This window comes from Falco peregrinus, chromosome 7 (genome assembly GCF_023634155.1).
Source record: "Falco peregrinus isolate bFalPer1 chromosome 7, bFalPer1.pri, whole genome shotgun sequence".
Lineage (NCBI taxonomy): Eukaryota > Metazoa > Chordata > Aves > Falconiformes > Falconidae > Falco > Falco peregrinus.
This window is the reverse complement of record NC_073727.1, coordinates 9886767-9913117: the sequence shown is the minus strand read 5'-3', so window position 1 is coordinate 9913117 and position 26351 is coordinate 9886767. Positions and strand designations below refer to the sequence as shown.

Below are 26351 nucleotides of genomic sequence, written 5' to 3'. Positions count from 1 at the left end.
CTCAGCGGGGCAGTCCGGGGGAGAAGAAAAATTCGCCTGGAGGAGCTGAAGGGGAAGGGAAATGCCCCTTTCTGTGCGCACCCAGACCCCAGCAGGAGTTCCGCGCTGTCGGCAAGCATGGGAGAAGCTGCTGCTGCAGAGAACAACTGCAGCTCCAGGCACGGTGCCCTCCTGCACCCTGAGCCCACAGGCCAGCTCCGCCTGCTCTGAAGCAGGAAGGGTAGTGTCCCTGCCACCATCGCCTCCGTGGCCACACTTTCCTGCTACTGCCAGCCTTCAGAGCCAGGGAGGCAAGAGGGGGGGAGGGGGTACTGCCCTAATGCTTTGTCCCACGTAATAACACCCGTTCAATGTCCCACACAGTTGTTGATCACTACACGAGTGAAATTGTCTTCAACAGTGTCCGAGTAATTGCCATCATCATTATTGGCCTGGGCTTTCTCCTGTTGCTCTTGCCAGAGGAATGGGACGTCTGGGTAATAAAGCTCCTCACACGGCTCAAAGTCCGGAAGAAGGAAGAAATCCCCGAAGGGAACGGAGACATTGCTTCAGGACTGCCTAACAAAAGCCGGAGAACTCGCCCCTCCATGTCATCCTTTGCTCATTAAATGCTCTTTTTACCAAAACTTTGTGGTTAACCTTATATATGATGATGCAAAGGTATTTTCTTGGGAAGAAGCACACCTGTCTGACATGGTGTACATACCTGTACAGTTTTGATACAATCACCATCTAAGGCTTCGAGTCTTGGCATGTCCAGTTTGCTTGTACTTTTTTCACATCAGACCTTTCACTTAGGTAGTACACTGAAAAAACCTGCAAACCAAGAACCTCTCTTCTCTTTTTAAATGAATGTAATATATACTCAAAATATATTTGCATAGGTTATTTTAAAGAATGATTTTCATGAAAAGCAGGGCAGAGATTTTGAACATTAGGTACCGAATGATGCATTGCACACTGTGATTTAAAAGAAACAAATGCTATGCTACATCACACATTTATTTTTGACCGGAGCTGTACTCTGAAAGTTTTCAAAGAACAAAAAGGGAATCTTCTAAGGGATAGGAAGGTTGGGGGAAGAGCAGAAAGAAGGAGGTTTGGAAATCACTCTATGTAGATGAGCGCATGTTGCACTGCAACCAGGAGGAAGTTCCAAGTGCTAAAAATGCTTGCGCTAAAGCTCTAGAGAAAAAGCGGTCTAGAGCCCAAATCTCCTTATTCTGCACATGACTGTAGTCCATGTTTAAAACCATGCAAGAGAAATCCAGTGCCTTCTACAGAACTCTTGTCTTTATCCATGCAGAACCAGGTCCTGCTGCGAGGCACTTTCAATGGCAGGGCTCAGGCTTGCGGCCCTGGGGGACCCCGAATTCCCACCAACATCAGGACGTGCTCCCCACACATGCCATGGCTTCCGTGGGAATGCAGGGCCCCGGGGACTGCAAGTTTGCGCGCAGGGGACCTGGTTCTCGTCTCACTTGCGCAGGTTTTACCCCTGTGTGGAGCTGCGCTTGTTTAACACCAACGTGAGGAAGGGGAAGTCTTGGTCATGTGTGGGACAATCCGGCCAAAAATGATCAAAGGGGCTGGCAGGAGCGTGGTTGCTGATGTACAGTCTAAGAGCACGGACTAAGGGGGTGAATCACCAGTTGCTTTTACTCCATAATTGTGAGTGTTAAGAGTTACAAATGTAAGATATTTACATCAAATGTAACACTTTTTATGAAACTCGTAAGCACCAGGATGTTTACTTACGCGATTTTGGTTCGCCATTAAATTTCTATCTGTGATAGATCACATGCTATGTAAAAAGGGGTGGGGAAAAAGGTTATAGTTTACTATTTTTGAAGTTTACATTGTTGCATACAAAATTAAAAGTGTTCTTTTGAACTGCTGCCATAGCCTAAGCGTCCCTGCTGCCACTGAGGTCGTCTTTGTCTCAGGCAGGGGTGGCATCCACTTCAAAACATTTTAGCAAATCAACTTCAGATTCCATTATCTGTTTGGCAAAGCTAAATAATAAAAGATTTTAAACTCAGACTTGGTCAATGCTGTCTGTTTCCTTCTCTCAACTGCACCTTTATTCCAGTTTTACTAGGGGTAGTATTTGGCCAAAGAGATTCCTGGACAAATCCGTCTGGAGGGTTGATGTTAGGCATCAGTCAGGAGACACATGTAAAGCAGAAGCAGACCAAAGGAAAAGCTGACCTTCCTTTGAATCCACCAGTGAGCAGCCTTACACACATATGCTAACAGGTACTTAGGGGCTATGGATGGGGTGTGAGTTTGTACATTAATAATTAGGCCCTAGTCCAGCTCTGTGTTTATTCCCTGCGTATCTTTTGATGATCAAAAAGACGCTGAAGATTCACTAAAGGAGATTACACAGCCAAAAATCTGAGCTTACAACCGCTGTCCCACTCAGTGTTACACACTTGAATTTTTAAATCTAGTTCTTTGGGAAGCAGGGGAGAGTAAGGCACAGGACAGAAGCACAAGGTACAACTCTAATAACTGGTTTGAAGGGCAAACACAGAGACTTGATCTCAAAGGTCCCAGATGAAAGTTTACTCCATCTTTGGGCATATAATTTTGACATCCTCAAAGTACCCCACCCTCCTCCCCAAGCCCCCCATTTGAGTCAAGGTCAGAAAGAACTTGCACACACAGTCCTTCCATTTTCCACAGTCCCAATAAGCAGCATCTTCTGTCATCTCTGCACTACACTTTGCTGTGTGTTTGATGCAATCTGGTAGGTATCCAAAAGGCTCTAAATGCCACTTTAAAAACTGCAACTAACGTGTGTTTATTTCTAAAGCGGCAGCAGATCCTTTAACATTCAGTACAGATTGTGGGGGAATTTATGCACCAGAATGGATAGCAGCATCAGTAAAACTCCATGATTTACCAGATGCAACTGTCATTGCTTCTGTTGGCTCATCATCCTTCCCAAGAACAGGCTAAGCACACACAAGAGCTGGGATCTCAAACAGGGCTTTATTACAACCTCTTTCCTGAGTGGGAGCTGAGTAAACCAGATTTACCTATGTTAAGCAATTCTAAACTACATACAGACAAATTAATCAGATGAAGTGACCTATGTTTCTTTAGGCAACACCTTGCCCTAAGGATAAACAGCTGACTTGGCCAGCTGCTGCTTAGCAAAACCTTCCAGACAGTGAAGCCCAGGATGTGACTAGGAGAATGTCAAGCAAGCAGCACATCCATATGTGTATGTGTTTGCATCTGTAAGTGCCAAAGCTTCACAGATCTGAAGCCGAGGAATGAAAGGAACTAGAGTTGTTGGCTCTCACCAGAAGGACAAGGCAGAGGGCAAACCCTGCAAGTAAGGCATTAGATGTGACCAGGCCACCATTCAGGTGTAGGCAAGATTGCACCCTCCTGATCTTGGGCTGCTAAAGGGCTCCCAGGACAAATTCAGTGCCTTGGAGATGAGGGCTGAGTTGTGGCAGGCTCCCCTGCTTGCCCTCACAGGTCAGAGCACTGGCTGCAGTCTCTGCAGCACCCCATGAGTCAGACCCACTGCTGGCCTCTATGGACCTCACACAGCTCCGCAGGGCCATACCTGCTCTTCAGGAGACAGCAAAGCAACACAAGTGTGGAACCAGCACTTTTAGCCCACCCTTGGCCACTTCAAACCTCCTCCTGAGGCAGAACTGCAGGTGACTGCAGCATCAGGCCTTACTGGCTGGTGTCTTTGACGCTGGTCCCCTGCCCTCGCAGAGCACTGCCAGCCACCAGTGTGCTCCCTTGGGTCAAGGGCTGACCCAGATTGGCAGCTTCGGGCCCAAATGTAGCCCTCACAAAGCATCTTGGCTCTTCCAGCAAAGGGGGAAACCAGGAATGATCTAGTGGGCTTGCTAAAACAGCAAATGGGAAAAAATCTCAAGGAAGTCAATAAACAGTATCACCAGACCCCACTGCAGCTGCCAGCTTTTGCTGCTGCACAGTACAGCAGTGAGGAATCCGAGGAAGGAACAGCAGTTCTCCCCCTCCCTTGCATGTCCTTCTCCTTGCCCTGTTGTCTGTAGTTGTCTCCTGCTGCTACTTCTATATTTTTTTATTGCAGCTCTCCACAGGGGTTGCATGAGCTTTTCACCAGCACATGAGTCAGAGCTGGGCGTATTTTAAAAAGTTTCTCCTCTTCTTCTGTCTAGGATGGTCTAGGTCATATCAGTAGTCTTCAGGAAATAGCTAGGAGAGGCAGAAATCCAACCACAATACTCAACAGCTGAACAGAACACTGAAATCAACATGTAGCTTAACCGGGTTTGTGGCTGACAGCAGACTAGCAGGACCTGTAGATCACTAAGTTCTGGGGCTGAATTAATGTCTCCTGTAAGCTCTGGGACAAGTCGCTTGCCCTGAGCTCTCCAGAGCGCTCTGTAACAAAGCTAGTGCAATATTGAGTTGGTCAGGGTTCATACAGACAGTATCTTCAGCCTACAGGGAAGGTAACATTACCAGATTGACACCATTTCTGGTCAAAAACCTTTCTGTACTGTGCCTGCAGGCTGCAAACTCACTGAACACAGAAGACTGAATCAACTTGCGTAGCTGTGGAACATATTCCCAGTAAACTCACAAATCTGCACAACAGAAACACATGTGAAACACCCCTCTTGTTCACTGAAAAGAATGTCACAGGTCTCCAGCACTTCAGAAGCCCTAGGAATAGCGCATCACCCATCTGGGCTACAGGGACTCAGAAAGCAGGCTAGGAGTAGGGGGTGACAGAGACTCAGCAGGCTGGGACTGGGGGCTTCTTCAAGGAATGGGGAAATAATAGAATCCAGAAAAGCACAACTGGTGTGAAGCAGGAGCATAGGAGAGCTGCAGGTGGGATCAGGACAGAAATGCCTTTTGGGAAACGCTTTCCAGGGGAAGATGCCCAGCTGCCCCTTGCTACAATGCCAGTTTGAAGAAACGGGGTCCGTGCACATGCTGTAAAGCCATAAACTACAGGGAGTTTGGCTCCATGTCCCTGATCTGTACTGCAGGAAGGGTGGAACCCTTCAAGGCCTCCAAACCTGAGCTATGTACTCCTTGGCAAAGGTCAAAGCTGAGAACCTTCTTTCACAGTCCAGTCCTTGTGCAAGCTGTCTTTGCAGAAACTGCCAGCAGTAATGAATTTTGATGGATGAGTTTAATTAGCTCATCATTATTAAAAGAGAAGCAATTACTTTTTTTTTTCTTTAGCTGGCATGTTCTAAGGCATTTCCATAATAACCTGCACCTTATCTAGAAGTCCTGAACATTAAAAAGTGAAATAAGAAAAAAAAGAGCTTAAAGATCTTGCAAAAGCAAAAAGGAATTTAAATGAACAGATGCCCACCTGCAGCCTAGAAATCTTTTAAGAGGAAATCAAATTACTAAGGACAGGACCAGTAGGTCAAACTAATGTTTCTGAAAATAATAAGCCTTGTATTTCTCTCTTCTATCTGAAACTCTGTTACAGGGATCTTTAATATTTATGCACAAGATCATTCTAAAGGCAGCGGCAACTGGTATTTCTCCATTACAGATATACTAGGATGCAACCAACTTATTCCTCAGTAATGAAGAGCGGAACTTAGAAAGCAAGGAATTCCAATTCTGGAAAAGGCTTAAACAAGGAGGGTTGTGGAGCTCGTATTAGTATTGTATTTAAGAACCTGTTATCTGCATTTTTTCTGCAATGGTATAGAGACATTTCTTTAATCCTACTGCTGAACTAGATGATCTCTTCAGAAAAGAACTCAAGAGAGTTTTCCAGCTCTTCATCTCCAGGTTTCCCTCCAGTTCTAGACCAAGTCCATCTAACAGGTCAAGAGAGCCACCAGTGCGTTGATTCAGAAAAACAGCAATCAACCTGCAGAGCATTATTCACCCAAATGAAGAGAACTAAAGTAGATGTGCTTTAACAGTTGCCCACCATAAACTGAGAATCTTTCTGATGAGTGATAACAGTGAATTTAGAGGCCCTCACCATATTTTTAGACCTTTTCACCATGTCCGTTACGTCATGTCTATTAAAGCTGAATGCCACCAGATATTTTGCTGCCTGGCCACACGACGACAGAAAGAGATCCTCTCTCAGTTCTAGTCTCCACTCTCCCGAATCAGTAAAACAGTTGATCAGTAAATGTTGGGGTCTTTTGATCAACCATTTTTGAGTACACACAAGAAGACTGGCTTCAGCACAGCTCCTTTGGTAATCTCTCTCCTTTTGAAGAGCAATAACTTATTCCTGCTCTCTGTTTCCTACCTCACTAACCTAAGTTATTAGTCTACAAGACAATCTCTTTTGATCCACAGTAGCTTCATTTCTTTGGTAAGAAGCATCATTAGAAACACTTCAGAAATCTAAGTGCAGTGTTTCCTATTCTCTCTCTCTCTCAAAAAAAAAAAAAAGGCCAAGATGAGCCTGTGGAAAGGCATCCATCCTTCACTCTTCTTAACATGAAATGGACAAGACAGAGACTGAGACTTCTTTGCCTTTCTTAAGGGGACAGCTGCCTTGGTTTCTGCAGATTATTTACACCAAACTCCAGCTTCTGCACATACACACAACTGACCCAGATGCTTAAAAGATTCTTACAAGATTCTTAAAAGAATCCTAAAAGCTGAATTTGTGGGGTCCAAGCAGCAAGATCTGTAAGGACTTACAAAATGTGAACTTCAGCTTGGATTTGCTGCCCTGCTTGCTATAAGCATATGGTATGGGCCAGTGAACATCGCTTTATGCTCTCCCATCAATAGGTCTCACTGTCCCTCTGGCTTCTGAAGCTGGTAAGTCTTTAATGACTGCAGCCTAGTAAGCAGGGTAAATTGCATTATACTCTCCTTGTGATTTTTGGCCAATTACATATTTTAAATGCCTTCTGACTTGTAAACAAAACCATCGCTCTCTCCTTGTGATTTTGGATTTGGTGAAAGGCACGTCACTTGCTAGCTTGGCTACTAAGAAAACTGATATTGATCTTGGGAACAAATACTCATCATATTTGAAAACGACATTGCCTTTGTGTACGTGTAAGCAATCCCATCTGGATGAGTACACCTACGCTTCACAGACAAAGTTTATAGTGAACATAAGGTGCAGCTGATTAAACATAATACCTGAATGCAAGCATGCAGCTGATTTTTTAATAAAGAATTTTAGGATGTGTTTTAGTCTCAGAGAGAACTAGGAACTACTTCTTTGCTTTTAGTACATAACATGATAGAGAAATCTGAAGGCATCCAAATGACACTGAAAAGATGAGTGTTCTTCTTCCACTTACATAGCTTTGAAAATTGAAGTCTCCTTGTAGACCAGACAGATTTCATTTCCAATCTAGCCTTCTTGCAAAAAGCTGAGCATCAACATTGCTGAAAAGCAAGCTTGTCTCATCCTTGGTAGGCTTGGAGAACTGCTAATCAGGAGACAACAGAAGAGTAAGAATTAGTCAGTCTTCCCACCTTACCATCATCTCCTGCTTTTCCCAAAATACTCTTTTTTCTGTTTTCTTCCTTCCTAACAACTAACAAAAATGGACCATTGGCATTAAAAACAATTGCCTATAATTAATGTACATTACTATATCACCTTAAAAAAATCCTAAACCTCCAGTTGCTGGGGTTTTTTTCTTCATCATAATCGCCACTCATCTAGGTAGCCTAGTGATTTTCAGATGAGTTCCACAGAGTACTCCATTTGATGTCCACGAGAGGTCACAAAGACAAGCAAGCCTTTTCTCAGCAGGCTTCAAATCACTGAACAGAGATCTGGAAAATGTGAAAACTATTGTTCTGTCTATTCTTTCCCCTTCTGTCTCCATATCAGCCTGCACAGACAGCTTAGTCCTTCCTAGTCAAATCCCCTCCAGCACTATCAGATGAACCCACACCCCCAGCCCTCTGATACATGCAGAGCTACTGCACAAAGCCGTGGTAGTCTCTACGTCAGTCTCTCCTGCAGCGTCCCAAGACACATGCTTAATTCTCTGTGTTCATGTCACATGGGCACTCAGTGCAGGAATGCTCATCACAACACCCAGCAAAGACAGCATTATGGGGAAATCAAGGTAAGAGCCCCAACACACATTTAATTGAAAAATAATGTGATAATGCACATTTTCTTAGAGATTCAGAACACTGGTTTGCTAAGGCTGCCAAACACAAGCTATAGCTTTATTTCTCCTCACATACTCCTCCTTCTATATTTATTCAAAACCCCAGATTTTTGCTAACTCATCCAGAGAAGGTTAAGCACATTATTGTTAAAAGGAAATGCACAAAAGTAAAACTCGACATGAAGTCTTTATGAAATAATGAAAAAAGAGTGCTTTGTATAAGGCCATAGAAAGTACAGTACACATTTCTTAAACATTTTGAAACTAATATGCCTCTTTCAGATCTTTATTTGCAAATGTTTGGTATTAAATGCAAGGTTATGTGAAAAGAAAGAAGTTTTAATTGCTTTCAAAGTGAAAGGAGAAATCATCATGGTTGCCAATCCAGAATCTGCTGAGCAAATTTCAATTAAATATGGCATAAGTAACACTGTAGGTGAGGAGAGATCTGTTAGATGTTAACTGGAAGGCAAAGCACGCGCAATGCTGTATCTCAATTAGCAAGAACAGGCACAACAGAGTCTGAGAGCTGAGCCACTGTATAAACTCCACACGACTCACTTTAACACACTGCTGGTTTCAGTGGGAGATGGGCAAATATTTCTTTAACATCTATCTCACTAACCACTAAATGGAAATGTAATTCAAAAGCTTCAACTGCAGCAACCAGCACAGCTAACAAATCTGAATTTTTTTCAGCCTCCCATCTTTCTAGAACATTTGCCTCCACCTGGCTATTATAAATAACCCATTTATTACTTACTGGGCACATTTCCCAAAAGTAAAACACTAAAGATAGATACTTAGAACTGGCTAACTAACAACAAAACAATCCACCTCCTTATTATAGCAGTTTAACCAAATTGCCATTGAAAACGTATTAGATAAATCTGTCTTTTCTTCTATTCATGCACTTTCTAAAACCAGATCACTGAATTTCCATAATATCCATTACACAGAGCTATTTATAATTGTCTCCAGTGAGTATTTCTTATCTACAAGTCATTAAAGAATAAACTATTTATCACAAATATCCCAGATGTGCTGTTTGGGCTTTGTGATTAATTATATGTAACCACCGTTATCCTCTCTGTTTCATGAATGCAGTAACCAAAAAACACTACACGCACCATAAATTTTGAAAGCTAAAATACAACTGACATTTCCTATTATTATGTTTCAGTCTTGAGACTTAACATTAATTTTCTTTGCAATATTCACACTTGTAAAAGCTTGCTTCACAAAAGCATGAGTGCAAAAGGGTCATAAGAAAGCCGTAATATAAATTTACATCAATATTAATTCTTTTCAACAGAAAAATATAATTGAAATTCTACTTTTATAGTGACTTCCACTCACATTAAACCCCCTGTTTCATTAGAAATTAAATTACTGGACTTCTCTTACCTATCATAGTCTGGCAAACAGAAGGCGGTTAAGCAAACAGGCAGGGACAAGAACACAGACTGTGTTATATACCGTACAGTATCCACCAGCAGTCGCGTTCACTTTGCTCCACAAAAGTATCCCTTCCAAGGGGCTGGTTAGGCATTTTGATGAATAAAATCCCCTCCAGATCTGGCTGGCTTACAGGGAGCACTGTTGAAGAAGTGCAAATCCTTGGTTTTCCCTTGAAATACCTTTCCTTGTACCAGGACAAGTGAGCCACCCCCAGGGAGAGCCAGGAAAGCAGGCTCACCAGCCACAACCATTACCACTCCATGAGGAAGAAATCCAGCTCAAGTTCAACACCTAGACACGCTCCCCGACCGAGTGCCGAGCAGCCTCGCACACCTGGAGCGCTGGCTGGCCACAAGCTGCTGGCGAAGCCGCCGGCCCAGCCGCCGGCCCCGGGGCTGCTAGGGGCTCAGCACTGGCAGAGTTTGCCTCTTCCCAGATGGAAAAACACCACCCTTCCCAATGCTGGGGCACGTGACTATGGAAACATGCACCACAGCTTTGGAAACTGGAAAACTGCTCCACGCTCCCAGGCTGCCGATGCATAACAGGAAGGATTATCGGCTCCCTGGCTACAGGGACCAGCACAGGGAAGCCCCATCAAATTCCAAATAAAATAAGGAAACCGAGCTTGCTCCTGGATGCTGCCTACCAGCCCTGCAGGCCTCGGGCCTGGCGCTGCTGCCAGGCTGAGCTCACCAGCTGCCCACGCAGCCGGCCCCCAGACTTCTAGCAGTATTTTATGGCCCTCGCTACGGGCAAATTTTTCTTCTACTGAGGCAACCCCGTTCTTCTTCCTTGTTTTTATCACCAGCTTGACGCAGCGACAGGGTCTGTCACAAGAAATCTCCCCAGGGCGGCCCTGCGAGGCCGGCACAGCTGCGCACAGGCCGCCGCGAAACCCCCTCTGTCTCTGGGGTTTTGAACGCGCCTTCCGCAAACGGACGGCCCTCGCCGCCCACCGAGAGGCCGCGGCAGGGCAGGGCAGGGCAGGGCAGGGCGCCCCTGAGGGGCTGCCCCCGGCCGGCACCGGCCCCCGGCGAGCACCCGCGGTCCCGCCCCCACGGCGACCGGGGCGGGACAACCAGCCCGCGGACCAATCGCACCCGGGGCCGCCGGGCCGCGCCTGCGCAGCAGGGACCGCGCCGTACTGCTTCCGGGGCCGCGACCTTAGCCGGGCAGGGTGAGTGCGGTGCCGTGCGGGGTCCGGGGCCTTCCCTCCCGCGGCTGCGGACGGTGCGCTCAGGCACCCCCTTCCCCGAGGGGGAGGCCTGATCGCTTTCCGCAGCCACCTGACAGGGGCCGTAGGCAGCGGGGGTCGGTCTCTTCTCCCGGATAACGAGCGACAGGACGAGAGGAAACAGCCTCACGTTGCGCCGGGGGAGGTTTAGGTTGGGTATCGGGAAAATTTCTTCACGGGAAGGGTGGTGAAGCGTTGGGACAGGCTGCCCAGGGAGGTGGTGCCGTCGCCATCCCTGGAGGTGTTTAGAGCCCGCGTGGATGCGGTGCTGAGGGCCGTGGGTTAGTGCTGGGCTTGGCAGGGCTGGGGTAGCGGCCGGACCTGATGAGCTTCCTACCGCAGTGGTTCCGTGATGCCCCCGGTGCCTTGGGAGCGCAGGCAGGGCCGTGTCGGGGCGCGGTGAAGCTCACAGCCGGCCCGGGGCAGCAGCAGGATGGGGCGAGGCGCGCTCGGACAACCACTGTTTGTGTTCAGGTCGGTAGCGAAGATGTCGGCGCCAACGATGGAGGAGAGGAAGGCCTGCTGGGGGGCCCGGGACGAGTTCTGGCAGTGCTTGGATAGGCACGCAGACGATGCCAGCAAGTGTGAGAAGCTGCGGCTGTCCTTCGAGTCCCGGTGCCCGCAGCAGTGGGTGAGCAGCCGCCGCTCTGCGCGTGTCCTCCTGCACTCAGCCTCCTAAAGCTCCTACTAAATGAACAGAGCGTTTCTTTGCACGTTAGTAACGGCATTGACAAGTAACTACATTTGCCTTGTTAATGACAGCAACTTCAGTTTCTTGGATTGCAGAATACTTGTAGTCTTATGCTCTGTCATAGATAACAGTACACCCTTGTCAAATGTAACTTGGTTTGCACACTTTTGGTCTGGCTGGGAAAGTGAAACTCCTCGGTGGACACCGACTGGCCCAAGAACTATGAATAGTATATAGTATAGAGGGAAAGGACAACATGACCTGAAACTTTCAGATAAATACACAACTATACAAGCATACAGGCTTATTGTTTAATTAATTAAAAAAAAAAAATCTGAAAAATACTTAGAAGCTTTAGAAGTGCACAGAAATAATTGTAACTAAAGAAGAAAGGCTAATACAGAAGGGAGGCATGCAGGGCTTGCAGTTGCATGGCAGCTTAGGACTGGCTCTATTACCCTCCTTCAGGCAGTATAATTTCACAGCAAACCATCTGCTTACATGTATCTCATTCATGTTCTTGGTTTCCTGACCTCAAGCTGTAATTCTTAACTTTTCTAACAGGCATTGCACTTTAATAACAGGAGTTCCTGAGGGGCTGAACAGTTCCTATTTGAGCGAGTAGACTGAAGTCAGTTAAAAACAAGTACATTCACGGTTGCTGTATTTTGAACACTGCAGTTCTGCTGTTATTTCGTCTGTAGTGATGATTGTTTCCAACAGCAGTGCTTTGGTGCTACGCGCATCAGTGGTAGTGAATTCAGAGGTTACAGTCTGTGATACCACAGAAAAGCTGCTGGACTTATCTTTGCATTAGAAATATTGTTTGTAGCAGTGAAAATAACAAACCAATAGACTGCTTTTATTAATGTTCATGGAAGTAATGGAATAGTTATGACAGGAAATAGAAGTTCACTTTCAGAATGGGAAAAAAACCCCCACAAAACAGTCCACTTTAGTCTTCTACTTCAACAGAGCAACACACTCTTCAACTGGTAGTGTATTGAGTTAAAATACTCCTTAAGTTTAGTATCAAAGACTGTTTATTCCTTAGTCTTCCTATGATGCACAAAGCCCTTTCCTCTGCTAAAATCTTCTGAGCATCTTTTCTCTTTTTAAACAGGTTAAGTATTTTGACAAAAGAAGAGACTTTTTAAAATATAAAAGAAAGCTTGAAACAGAAGGGTATCATCCTCCAGAAGCTGCTGGAAAGTCATAGGTACTCTGCTTTCAGAATACATCTCACAAGAGTAACTACAGAAGGAAAAAGCATGAGAAAGCAACAGAAGCTGCTTGGGCTCAAGAACTGAGATCCTGACTGTCTCCCTGAAATGCAGGCTGCTGCTGTTCTTGTTGCAAGGTCTCATGTCTGCTGAAAAAAAAAAGATGGTCATGGACACCTTTTTCAAGAGTATAAGTCAAAGAAATACAGTGCAGGGCTGTTCACAAATCTAAGGTTTTGAATGTATCATTAGCCAAACTGTTTCACAGGAATAAATGATTAAAGTGCAATGTACATATTCAAAAGAGAACAGTAAGATGTTTTTCAGTAAGTAAACCTGCTTTTCTGTAAAAAAAAAGTTCATTCTAACTTCCCCTCCTTGACAAAAGGAAGTGGTAGTATAATGTAATTTGTATTTCTCATTTACCTAGTATTTAAAATTATTTTAAAATACAGTTTAAGCCTGACATCAGTTTATAAAACAGCAACCATTAGAAGACCTAATGCATCCTGAGCATATGATGCGATTTACCTATTTTGAGTATGCTCATTTTTTATAAGCAACAGGAATTTTTACAGTAGCAATAACAGTTTTCAATCAGTATCTCTGCTAGAATTATGGCAGTTATTTATGATGATTCTCACATTAGGTCCTTTTGTATAATTGAGTGGTTTTGATGACCTTACTGCTGCAATTCCACTTAACGATACAGACAGACTGTTTACAGCAGAATTTGCAAACTTCACTGTGGAAGGCATTTAAACAAGGGGCAGCATTTAATGTAATTGAGTTATCTTGCAAAAATTACATAATCTAGTATACATAGACACTGGAGGGATTAGATACTTTGGCTATAATAAGTTTTGATTGTGGTTATAGAAAGGCACCACTTAAATTTCAAGCATGGTCATCGCAACTGAAGTAACTGCAGTAAAAATCTTGCATTTTGATTTGGGATTGTTCACAGTCCTATGCTGATATTCTAATAGTAGAAAAATCACACACACCACATGCAATATAAATAGTATTTATTTCCAATGCAACAGTTTTATTTAAGGAGGTAAAGTATTAAGGCATTTAAAAGTCAGTCTGAACACCACAGAGAACAAAACATGCAAAACTTAAGAATCCTCATTCACCCTGAGTTTGTATGTCATCTCTTCAGAATTTCATGTTGTAGCACCATAGGAAGTCACCCAGCTGTACTATAAGGCACAAAACTCTTGGCAGTTATTTTTGTTGTTTTTGCTTGATCACTTGTTGCCTTGTGTACTCCCAAATCAGCAGAGCTCCACTTACATGGACATTGAGTGATCGAATAATACCCTGCTGAGGAATTTCCACACAGACATCCAGGTGGTGAATCAGGTTTGCTGGGATTCCTTCGTGTTCATTTCTAGTAAAGAAGAAACAGTAACTTTTTATCTGAAAAGAGACAGGTGTTCCAGAAAGCAGGAGATGCAAGAGTCACAATAGCATCCAAACACTATTTGACAAATGATGCATCTGCCCTCAATATAACTGATGAGGACAAATGTTTTGGTCTGGGGTTTTTTTTTGGGGGGGGGGTGGTGGGTGGGTGTAGGTTTTTTGTTTCGTTTTTGGGTTTTGTTGTTTGGTTTTTAAACACTAATACATTACAGATACAAAGAAAACACACCAGACCTGGACTAAGCTTTGATGTAGGAAAACTGGTAGAACACTTAGCTTTAGTTCACTGGTCCAGCAATAGCTGAACACTCAACGTAAGCACTTCCTGTCTGCCGTTGCTTTGAAACTACACATTATACAAAGAAACGAACAGCTAGAGATGAAATGATGAGGGCATGACGCTGCTGGCACAGCAGGGAAGCTTAACTGCCCACTTCATGTTCACTGAGTTCTTAGTATGAGGGAATGTCAAGACTGATCACAGCCATGAATTGCAATGTGGCACCTCTTCAGAATGAGCACACCAGAAGATATCAAAAGTTACCGGTAATTAAAACTATGTTTTTAATTAGAAGATAGCAAAGGCATTGTAAGAATTACATTCTGAAGACAAGCTACATATAAAAAGGTTTGAAAAAGGTATTTCTGCCTGCTTCATCCTAAAAGGATGGGTAGGCCCTTGCTCCTGTTCTCACTCAGCGGCCCTACAATTCCAGCAGCTTTTCTGACGCGTGGGCACTTTCCTCTAGATTTCTTGAAGTAGCTTCCCCCTTTGTCACACCTGAGGCTTGCCTGCTTATAGGAACTGATCATTACTTGTCTCTGCAGTCATCCCAGCTGCTGCTTGTACTTCATCCTGTGCCTCATCCTTAATTTTTGAAGCACCCCCAGCTCTGCATGCTCCCACTCTGCTCCAGTCCTCCTCATGAAGTTAAGCAGGGCAAAGAGGCAGCCATCCTTGCTGCGCTCACAGCAGCCTACACATACAGGGCCCCATATTACTAACCTGGAAAACTAATCCGTGCTGTTGCTAGCTCCACCCATTAAAAAAAAAAAAAAAAAGAGAGTTACACTGTATGGATAGGTAAAGTATGAGGAGAAGTCCAGGAGTACTTATCAATACCTCCCACTTGTCAGCACACAAAAAGCTGAGCTCTGCCATTTCCATAATTGCCTCCTGTTCCAAATCCACCTTTACGAGTGTCACTTGGTTTTCATATGACCAGACTGACTACTAGAAAGATGGACTGCAAGAGGTAGATTTATAAAGAAAGTGTATGTTCTTACCCCAGCAATAATAGTGACTTCTCTGGGAAGCAGTATTCTGTAAGATCAAAACTTTTAGCTGTCTGCTCCACACCAATAATAGTGTAGCCTTCTGTTTTTTTCTGCTGCAAATAATCAACAAGCTGAGATGGTTTCACCTGTCCATCAAAAGTATAGAGAAATACACAAATATTTAAATATCACCATTTGTAAGCTTCTGAAGTTCCTGTAAAAATCAATTTACTTGGACAGTTTAAGCTAAGTTACTTTTATCCCCAAAGACTCTGTCCATATGCATAGCTTAACATTTTAAAATCTCCAGCGACAGCACAAAAAGCCAAGTAATGCCACAAAAAATGTACTCCACGAACACAATGAACAAAGGCTTTTCTGTGCTTCTGACAGCTACAAGCCTTACAGCTGAATGTAAAAGAATCACTCTTGCATAGGGACAAGGTGCATAGTTGTTATTTAACCTGGAATTTCTTCCCAAACAACAGCCAGTATTGAAGCTGAGCTGCCTTACATGCCTGCATTAGAACTTGCGATAGCTTGCGGTGAAGAACCTTAGTTGTCTTTATCCTGCTCTCTAAACTGCTTATTTGTATTAAATGCCAATTTCTTCATGCAACAGCAGGTATATTATCAGTACGCTTCTGTACTAAGGCACGACAACTTGTCCATCAGCACTCTGTTTTAGGCAAAACACACTACAGCTATCTTGTTCTAAAGAAGACTCTCAATAGGCTGAAAACAAACACTGGGGGAAAAAATGAAAAGTTTGCACTGAATTTTTCAGATGATTTAAAGCTGATCTTGAAAAGCTGATTATTATAAAATATCACAAACATTTTCTACCAAATACTAAATATATAGGTGGAAACTCATTTGTATAAGCTAGATAACAGGTTCTAAAAGCTTGCCACAACTTAGCTTCAAGCAAACTCGAAGATTATCCCCATGAAGTTACCAAAAACAATGGACCAAGTAAGATAAATGAAGCGTTGTTCCATTTTTATAAATAAACATTAAATTCCAATACACCACTAAAAAACAGAGTAAGATGTAACAATGACAGCTCACATAATCAGTTTATCAAAGCAATAAGTATTTTTAAAATTCTTCTTTGAGCTCGACTTAAAATTTTTACCAAAAATAGTCAAGATTAAGTCTCAGAGGTAACAGCCAGAGCTTCTATTAAATGAGAAATTCATTTTTGCAAGATACACAAATAAGATTCAACATCTGATGAACTGTACAGTACAGTTTTTAGCTATTAAAATATTTCCATTCACCTCAACAAGGGGGAGCCACTGCTCTGCAGAAACGCTAAGATGCTGAAACTGCTTATCCTGTATATAATGAAGACTGCCAACGACTAGTGCAGATGCACCAAATATTTCACTTGTACGACATAAACCTACGAACAGAATAATTAAAGTGATTTTTCTGTAGAAAATAAATACCAAGCCAGAATATTTTAGCACGTGAAAAAGGACAAAGAATCTGAAAGAGAAATGGTTACTTTAGTCTTCTATTTTAATCAGTTTCAGGTGCTTCTTAGATCTTTCCAAACCACACCTTGTTCCATGCAACTTACCAGAAAAAAAGTTTTGAAACTTAGCAGAAAGATAAAAATTAGAAAAGCACTATGTCTGACAACATGCTTCTGCAATACCAATTACACAAAGTAAATTATGTAAGTGTCCAAGCCTCAGCAGGGATGGATGGACACAAACTTACACACATGCTTAAGCTCAAAATCTAGTACCTGTTAAATGAAAGGCTTGAGAGAATGTCACGTTATGGCATTACAATGCAGGCAGCACTGTAATGCCTGTGGGCTTATTTTTCATTAACAGTCTCATTGCAGTTATTTAAACTGTCGACAACAGCAAGCACAATGCAAGAAATTATTTGCAGGATTTATTATATCACGGCTTTCACAATATTGTGAAGGAGTACTTAATCAGGAACAGGTGTTTTCCCATCCAACAGTCATGAGAAACTAGCATGTCTAAAAGATTTTCTTTAATTATTATAGAAAAACATGAAAAAGCGAATTACTTCCTTCAACTCTATATACATTTAAAAACTTGACTGTAACAAAGAATATAATAACAGTAAGAAACTGAGCACGATTTATGGTGAAGTTCTATTTAATTAAAGCATGCTACATGTAAGCACTCCCTCCACCCCACCCCTTAAAATGTAACTACAGAAGACCCCTTCCCAAGCAGGTTGTATTTCTCTTGGTTACTAGTTTTTTAAGGACAATGATCTATTTCTCTGGGTAGTACTTAAATAATTCTGTAATTATCAACGTAGATTAAATTTGTTCCTATTATCCACGTGGGCTCTAAGGTCTAAAATAGAAGTTTGAAAATGTGTAATCAAACTTACCTCCTAAATTGGTAGGTTTATCGATAAGTGAAGCTACCACAATCAGTCTGCTGTTTGATTTACCAAGTTTAGCAGCACGATCCTGAAATACCATTTCCAGGTCTAAACTAGGAGTACTGTTTTTCCAGGGTATAATCTTTTTCTGAACATCAGTCCATTCTGTCTGGCTATCTGTTTCAGCTGAATTTGAACCTATAAAAACAAGTAGCAGTCATATAGATATGCAAGTAGTAGTGAAACTGCTGCTTCAGTAAAGAAGACTGTCTAAATAGTAATACTGTAGACACCTTTAGTCATCTACTGTCATTTTATGGTATATACTCTGCTCACATAGATACAAGCCTACTTCAGCTGAAACACATCTGTATTTCATCTGATCTGTGTTTATAGCTACTACATACAAATAATTATATTTAATACAGATTTGCTCTATTTTACCCATGTCCTGCTGAGACCAGTCACTTGGTTTCAGATCACGAAGTTCTGTTCGAGAATGATACCACTGAAATGCTACTGGCAAAGGAACATCAGTGAATCTGTCAAATTTAGAGAGTGAGATCCATTCATCTTCAGCAAGTTCTGAGAGGCGGGGAAGAGTGTAAAATATTGTCTGCAATGTAACACAGTGTTATTAGCAGAGCACCACTAAAGCAAGCAAAACAGAATAAATTAATCTCTGGCAATTTTATCACACGTCTTATCCAGCATTCTATGATTATAATACTGATTTTTCTTGGTACTTGATATAACTTACTAATATATCTCTCAATATTCATCACTTTACATATGGTGCTATCCCAAACTTGCGCAAATCTAGTCTCTTTCTCTGATTAGACCTTTCTTAAGGATCTGCATTGATTACTGTTCTGAAATTCTGGAATAACAAAGAATTAATGCTATGCTTTATGCTAATTCTCAGCACAGCAGTCTTATGAAAACATTTTACATGTAACACTAAAGAGTTTTCAGATGCTCTTATAAACTTCTAGTAAAGAATGTGGATTGTTTTAACATCAAAAGGGATAATAGTCAAAAAGCATTATAATCTAGTGGTAAAACCCAACGCAGCACTACCCATACAGCTAACCACAATTTATCAAGGAGGAATAAACACACCCCAAGGGAAAGGCTGAATAAGATGAAGAGTTTTAAACCCATGCATTTTGTTTATCCCAGTGCACCCTCAAGATGAAAGTGAAGATGCACTCAGAATATATTTAAATATCTAACTACTATTAGCCTTGTTTTGTTGTATTTTTTCTTGTTCAGGATTTTCACTTACAAATTCTGCTAAGTCGTATCTAGCATATTTAAGTGTTCACAACAGTATTTCACAGAACACCACTTACAACAACAAATCCCTTCTCTGAAAGATGGCACTGTTTGCACAAGGATACATGTAACCCTTTTCACATTCGTGTTTATCTTGTATCTTCAGCTTAGTTCCTCTCTCTCTTCTTAACTGCACCCTGATTTGCCTACCTTCCCTCAGCTTTATTCAGCTGTCAGCTATTTAAGCTACAGTAAAAAGGATAGCTACGAAAGATGCTCTAGAAGTTATATGCTGGCATCCTGGTCACATCAAAGAGCTATTTTGTTAAGCAACCTCAAGTTACTTCTAAGAACACATGCCTCAAAAATCCTAACAAACAAGATGTCATTAAGTAGATGCTCTTCAGTTATTAGAAGTACCTTTTCCAGCCACAAATACAAAACCTGATTAACTCTCACACAGATGGGCACATTCATCACACATACCTCTTCTTAACTGATGTAGGTTTTTAACACAATATTAATTAAGAGAATTAAGCTGAAGTCTTAGTCTAAAATCCATCCCGATTTAGGCGAAGTAATTTTTCAGAGTTTTAAATGAATAATAGTTGGTCATTATTCATGCTACATTAGAACATACAAAAAAAGATAAAAATATAGTTGCAAAACTACACATATACAATGATCAGCAATAGTCTCAAGACTTGCCTCTAGACTATAATCCTCCAGTGGATGAAATGTTGCAAAGAAGAAGTGATCTTGGATTCGCTGCCAGTTCCTTCTAGCATTCCTGCAATTGCAGAAAGTAATGCAAGATGCGCAAAAAAGCCAACATACTGGACTTTATTTTAATTGTTGAATAGGAACAAGGCAAGCTGACTGTATTTACTATACACTGTACAGGAAAGAAAACACTTTAAGAACCCAATTTTACAAAAAAAGAAACCACCACAAAAAGAACAAAAGCAAAAAAAACAGCAAAAAACAACCCCAAGCAAAAAAACCCAATACTACAGCATTTAGGAAATAAGTTTTATTTATGCTTCAAGAAAGGCCCATAATCTACTGTGAAAAGAAGCAAGTTTGGTAAGAAAAAGTATCCCATCTAGGCCTCTGAAGGAAACTGAATATTAGTCTATAGTTAAGTGACAACTTTTAGCTGTCAAAAAAATGAAAGCAGACTCTTCCCTCTGCTGCTTTGTTCTATCCCATGTCTTGACATGCCAACTTGGATGGAACAGTGACATTGATTAGGGAAATGAATACTGATGTTCTCAAAAAAGAAGAAAAGACTGCCAGTTACTCTGAAAACAGTCAGAAATTCTAAATAATTTTAATTAACACCTAAAAATAGGGCTGATACACAGATAGTACAAAATTCAGTAATCTAAAGGTCATTTTAATCATCACCCCAAATTTCTTTTCCCATCCGTTTTTGTCCCACAGAAGGTTTTTCAAATATTAACACCGAAAACATTTCGGATTTTTATATTTGAGAATTTACTTGTATTAGGAAGTTTGGAATAATATATTTTATCGCTTCAAAACCCATCAGGGAAGAACATTAAGCACTCCTGACTGTCTTTTTTTATCCCACCTCTAAATTACAAACACTGTTGAAACACGCCTTGAGTTTTCCCTCTTGTACTTGAAGTGATAAATTGTGTAGTATTACAGCCTCATTTTCTTTGCTGATAATTAGATTTCAATTTCCAAGTTTTGGTTTCTTTTTAAACCATTAAAAACACAGCCCCAGCCCCTCCAAATCCCCATAGAAATCACCAAGTGCTGTTTTAGAAAATTAAACTTGCTGCAAATGGCTCAGAAGAATAATGTTACGCTGGAAGTCAGAAGAATTTTACTCACCCTGTGCCATGCATGTTTTCCACTTGTTGAAGGCTAGATTCAATAACTGGTGTCAGAGCATCAAATTCTTCCACATGCAACATTCTGCACATGCCCCAGATTTTTTTAAGGGCAATTAATGCATAAAGTCGAACACTGAAATTATGGTTGAAACACCACTGTAGAACAACTATGAGGGCTTTCTTCAAAGCTGGCTTCTAAAAAACCAAAGATAAAGAAGTTTCTTTCATTTATGTTAAGTCTTAATGTACCACTCAGAAGTAGAGAAGTAAGAGTGCCCCAAGAAACCGGCTTCCTCAAATAACAGCCTTTCACAAAGTCCAAAGCTTTAACATTACATAAATGTGCCAACACAGGCTTCAGAAAACGGTCATGATTTCCTTCCCTCCCTCCCTCCTGCTAGGGCACAGACTTACAGTCCCACTTGTGTTTTGAAAATGTATCAATTTACTTTAAAAAAAAATATTATTCTGCATACACAGAAACCTCTATTTACTCCTGATTTTCTAGCACTTAGAAAGCTGATATTGCAAATGTATGCGAACACCAAAAAAGTAACAGAAATGCCTGGATTGCTGCAGATGTTAAGTAGTTGATCTAATGTAACAACTATTTCATACTCACATTTTAAACTTCAATAAAAAAGTTGAAAATTTGAAATAAAGACTTCTAAATGTAGTATCAACTAGCTACTGCCAAAGAACTCCACATTGGTTCAGGTGTTGTTCCTCTAATAGAAAGGTCACCTCCTTCTGAGGTTATCTCTGGCCAATCTCATGCAGATTAAACAGCAGCAGCAAGAAAAACAAACCCACATGCATCCACACGTTCAGTTACAACTGGAGTGGCTACTCTAGTAAAACTCACAGCAAATCAGACCCTATGTATCCAGAACACCTGCCATTTAACTGATTTTCATAAGCCAAATACACTGAAAAGGTGACAGGAAGAGTTAGTACTTTCCATATCAAAGGACACCTTACAATAGGAAGTAGGTATTAAAAAGGTTCTGAAAACAGACTACAAAAACTGTTTTTATTTTGTAACTCCATATACAGTACAACTGAATAAATGAACACTTTTAGTCAAACTTACTTTCTCTGAGGTATTCTGAAGAACAATGTCAAAGTGGGATAACACCGATAAAAATGTGCAGACACTTGTTTTAAGCTTTTCTTCATCCTAAAGCAAAAGAACAAGAAATATGCATATATAAAACGTTTTCATACCCTAGAAGTTTTTACAGCATGTTCTGCAGATGCAGTATCAACGTTGTTTAAAAAACCTATGCGTTTCCACAGCAAAACTGACAAAAATGCAAAGTTCATACTGTTAAGATTTCACTTTTTCTAACACGTTAATTGCTTTTTACTAGCACATCTGTAAGAATGAAGTATACAGCAGTGTAAATGAGCTAAAATTCAACTCAAATTCACTGTATTTCCCCCTACCCTTGAAAAACCCTAACCAAATAAAAAGCCTGGGGATTGTTTTCAGTGTTTATGCTTTTCCATGGCATCACACAGACAGGTATTGAACACAGAATGAATAGCCTAGCATCAACCTCCCCCACACTCTATACTGAAAAAATGCATTTCCAACTTCTGTTCACCACTTCTGTTTACAGATATGGCTCCTATTCACCCATTTTGTCACAGCACTGCACTGGGTGCTCAACTTCAGCTTATTTTTCAATATGATCCTGAAAATCCTTTTCAGAGTTACCGTTTTCCAGGATAGCCTCTGAAAATACAATCTGTATTCCTTTTTCATAAACTGACATGTTTTCTGTTTGCTCTGTTTGTTTAAATGGGCCCCCTGTGATTCGGTACATTTGTTATCAGCATGAGATCACTTTGACCCAAAAGATTACCATCCGCTAAGATGATAGCAGTTCCAGCTGCCTGAGCTCTTAGAAGGAACTCAGAAATAGGAAAAGGTTACACACCCCTTACAGCACTTTTCATCAGCTCAAATAGGCATGACAAGGCATCTTTATACACTTAAAAACCCAAAAAGCATAAACTCTAAACTGCAAGTGAAATTTTTGCCCTGTGCAGAAAAAAAACACCCCACAAAAAATCCTGAAACAAGAACAAACAAAAACCCCCAAAACCACAGCACACATCGCTAGTAAGCAAAATAGTCTCACAGCCATATTAAAAAACTGCCTGGTTTTGGGCAAAAAACCCCGTATATATACAGTTTTCCCATTTTCTGAAATTTAATTTTAATTCTTATCCTACCGTTTGGCTTTTAAAAAACCTACAGTAGCAACTAGGCTATTTAATGAAAAAGAAGATACCTACATTTAATTATTACAAGTGGTGACCTTCAGCAGAGGCACCACTGCAAGTAATGTCTTCCTATACAATGGAGGAGATGCAAGCACATACATTTTCTACTCAGCCCACATATACAATGCTACAAATTCAAGGACATTAAAATATAGGACTATTGCTATTTCTATAGGCCAACTCTTACAGGTAATTACTTAGAGAAGAATCCAAGACATAAAAGTGAAATGCCAGTAAGTCAGTTCTCCTCAGTCAACCCTTTCACGACTTTTGGGTACTATAATTCCAAAACTCCAGTTTGCGAGAGAAGTCCATATTAAAAGCTGCAAACTGAGTATGTGTTATGCAAGTCATGTTCCCACTGACAACACAAGATGTAGAAAACAAAAGCTGGGTGGGGAAACCACAAGTGACTGTGCAGTATCTTCACAAACTCAGACTCTAGGACATCCATGTGTTCCTGATGGGTCTTATCCTGGCAACTGCCAAGGAGTACGCTGACTCACTATGGCAGCTCTACTCTGTCCAGAGTGGTACATTATAAAAGGAAATCTCTCCAGTGAAAGTATTTGCTTGTCTTCAGCTACTTCTATATCACAAATTTCTAAATGTCTAAGGCTATAGTTAGACTGACTACCAAGTTAATTTGATCTGCTCAACAACCCACTGCTTCTAAAGAAAAACTGGAATACACAGAAAATAAGGTATGTGAAGACAAACTGTACCCTTTTTGTTCAAATTATTCTTCGAGTGAATGCCAAATTTCTTACTTACATAGCAAAAGCAATCCCAGAATTTATTAAGGAATTGGGGGTATTTATGTAGACTCAAGATAACAATCCATTCTATGAAGTATTTCACAGATGCCTGATTATTACCAAATCCAGCCTGAAACACTTTGTCAAGGGCTCCACACAAAAAATTCTGAGAAAACAAAATCAGATAATCATTTAATGCATATGTTAGTTATTTCCATGAAGAAAAAAATGCTAAATAAAATTCTCAGCTTTATCGTAGTATTAAGATAGTTTTAATACTCTAATGAGAGCATCGTAGAACCATCTAACTTCTTTATTACACTTCTTCAACATTTTATTATGAAGGAGCATTAAATGAAACTACAATTTCTCAATTTCCTGAGTGTTCATAAAGCAGACACATTTTTACTAAATGAAAAGTTTTAAATCAGATTGTCAGTACAGAGCTCTAGCTAGCTTTAACAGGAACGATCTAGTCTCCTACAACTCACAAATTCAAGACCCAGTTTTCAGTGACCTCTAGAAATGGGTCATAAATCCATGATTTCAGACGGAGAGAATGAAACCACACAAAAATTTTACAGCAGCCACAGAGATTACATGCTTTTATACCCTGCTGTAATTTAACATATGCAGTTTGCATGACATCAAATTATTCTTGAAAGTAGGTATTTACTTAAAAATTCATAGTGAAGAGTAATACCTGGTCAAGCTTTGGAAGAAGAACTAAGAGTGTCTGCCATACCCGGTTTTTAATTCTATGTTGTAAAGAGTTTGCATAATAGCGTGTTCTAGATCTGGATACCAGTTCATCCTAAAAGCAAATGGAAAAGTTTATTATTTATTCTTCCTTTAAAACTGAATACATGCAAATACACTTTGAGAAGGCAGCGTCTAGTGCACAGCTAGTATCAGCCTTAAATAGAAAGTAAGGGAAAAAAAATGTACTTAGATTAAAATTTTGAAGCTGGTCCATGAGAAATTTGGGAAGTTGAAAAAAAACCTACAGTTCCAGTTAGTATTTTTACCAAAATGTTAGCTATTAAAGACTCTTTAAATAGCACAAAGTTGAAGAATTTACAGCACCTACTGTATATGAATAATTAAAATAAGACTACATAAAATGGAGGATGAAGACTCTAGCTCTTACATGACAGCTTAAGATGTTAATAAATGACAACATTTCTACTTCAGTGTCCACATTTACAAGACGGGTTTAGTCATGCTATCAATTAGATGAGCTTGTAACTACAGCTCTAGTTTTGAGACAGAAATCTATATTCTGCCATAAGATGTTTTATGTGAATGAAAATAAAATGAGATAAATGGAGCTTTAGAAAGATTTGAAATTCATGTTCTGCATAGCTTCTTTCCCTACGTACTTTTTTGACCTTCAAAATATATGGCACCCAAAACTATTTCCTTAACTTCTATAAAGAAAATAATTTGGTAACCCAAGTCCTATATTAGTATTGAAATGCATATACGCTTTATTTTCTTATGTTTAATCTTCATACGTAAGCAAGTAAGGAAATCACTTTTCAAGCTTACTTTTCCCTACTTGATCAGTCTTACACAAATACTATCCATTCTCCTCCAGTATTTACTTGACAGGAATGAAGGACCACCCATTTCTTGTTCTTATAGTACCAGAATGCGTGGGTGATTTGCTAATTTATCATTGACTTTACTGCCAATGCATAAGCAGCCAGGATACAAAGGAAATCAGACTCCAATCTTCTCCACTACTTCTTTTTATAAAGGTCTTCTAAAGAGACAACAGCGCTCAGTTCAAAAGGTAGTCTGCAATTGTTAAGAGTGAAATGCAGTGCTTCAAAATACAGCCTAAAGGAAGATTCTTAATGGAACAATTTGGATAACGATTGGTGAAGTCAGAAAATCCACTGAGAAGGGAGAAATAGGCCCAAAAGACAATTTTCACTATTTTGGTTTGGCTGAATTAACTTCAGCCTCATAACAAAAAAAAAAAAAAAAGTGCTATTACTGGGCAAATCTAGACAGGCTACACAAACAGCTGTAAATACATCCTGTCAACTGTAAATACTTTGCATTTTTTAATTGTACTAATGTGACATTTATATACCAAGAGAAATTAAGCTTACCTTATCAAGTAGTTTGATGAAAATGTCTTCCATAAACACCTTATGCAAGGTATTTGATCCATCCAACAAGCACAGAAATTTAATAGCACAAACCCGAACGTAGTGATCATCTCGATTTGTACTGTAAAATATCAATTAAAGTAAACTCTACTTGTTCAGGGAAAGATAATTCCTAAATTACAAAAAAGCACCGTTCTTGAACA

At 40.7% G+C, this 26351-nt stretch overlaps 3 protein-coding genes across 4 annotated transcripts in view; 2 read left to right on the top strand and 1 right to left on the bottom strand.

The window, feature by feature from the left end:
• Positions 1-2041, top strand: part of SLC35F3 (solute carrier family 35 member F3) — a 70976-nt gene extending 68935 nt beyond the window's left edge. Inside the window, exon 7 of the mRNA XM_027789167.2 lies at positions 364-2041. Within this exon, the coding sequence (XP_027644968.2) occupies positions 364-608 (245 nt within the window). The 3' untranslated portion in view covers positions 609-2041. The remainder of the gene's footprint in view (positions 1-363) is intronic.
• Positions 2042-10702: 8661 nt separating this feature from the next.
• Positions 10703-13025, top strand: LOC101911873 (cytochrome c oxidase assembly factor 6 homolog). Of its 2 annotated transcripts, none has more exons than XM_005239152.4 (3): positions 10703-10761; positions 11293-11449; positions 12633-13025. In XM_005239152.4, the coding sequence occupies exons 2-3, from the start codon at positions 11306-11308 to the stop codon at positions 12726-12728; spliced, it is 240 nt and encodes a 79-aa protein (XP_005239209.1). In that variant the 5' UTR covers positions 10703-10761; positions 11293-11305; the 3' UTR covers positions 12729-13025. The 2 variants fall into 2 exon arrangements, with proteins under 2 accessions (XP_005239209.1, XP_055665677.1); XM_055809702.1 differs by lacking the exon at positions 10703-10761 and adding an exon at positions 10768-10969.
• A 718-nt stretch (positions 13026-13743) lies between these two features.
• Positions 13744-26351, bottom strand: part of TARBP1 (TAR (HIV-1) RNA binding protein 1) — a 40951-nt gene continuing 28343 nt past the window's right edge. The window contains exons 20-30 of the mRNA XM_055809700.1: positions 26149-26269; positions 24729-24839; positions 24042-24191; positions 22066-22152; positions 20971-21167; positions 19813-19894; positions 18271-18442; positions 17833-18024; positions 16725-16849; positions 15451-15587; positions 13744-14128 (exon numbers count right to left, since the gene is read on the bottom strand). Coding sequence (XP_055665675.1) covers positions 13963-14128; positions 15451-15587; positions 16725-16849; positions 17833-18024; positions 18271-18442; positions 19813-19894; positions 20971-21167; positions 22066-22152; positions 24042-24191; positions 24729-24839; positions 26149-26269 — 1540 coding nt within the window. The 3' untranslated portion in view covers positions 13744-13962. The remainder of the gene's footprint in view (positions 14129-15450; positions 15588-16724; positions 16850-17832; positions 18025-18270; positions 18443-19812; positions 19895-20970; positions 21168-22065; positions 22153-24041; positions 24192-24728; positions 24840-26148; positions 26270-26351) is intronic.

Excerpts from the sequence above, each read along its gene's own strand:
- LOC101911873 (XM_005239152.4), top strand. The coding sequence starts at position 11,306 with ATGTCGGCGCCAACGATGGAGGAGAGGAAGGCCTGCTGGGGGGCCCGG. Across the intron at positions 11,450-12,632 it reads CCCGGTGCCCGCAGCAGTGG|GTTAAGTATTTTGACAAAAG; the intron begins GTGAGCAGCCGC and ends CTTTTTAAACAG.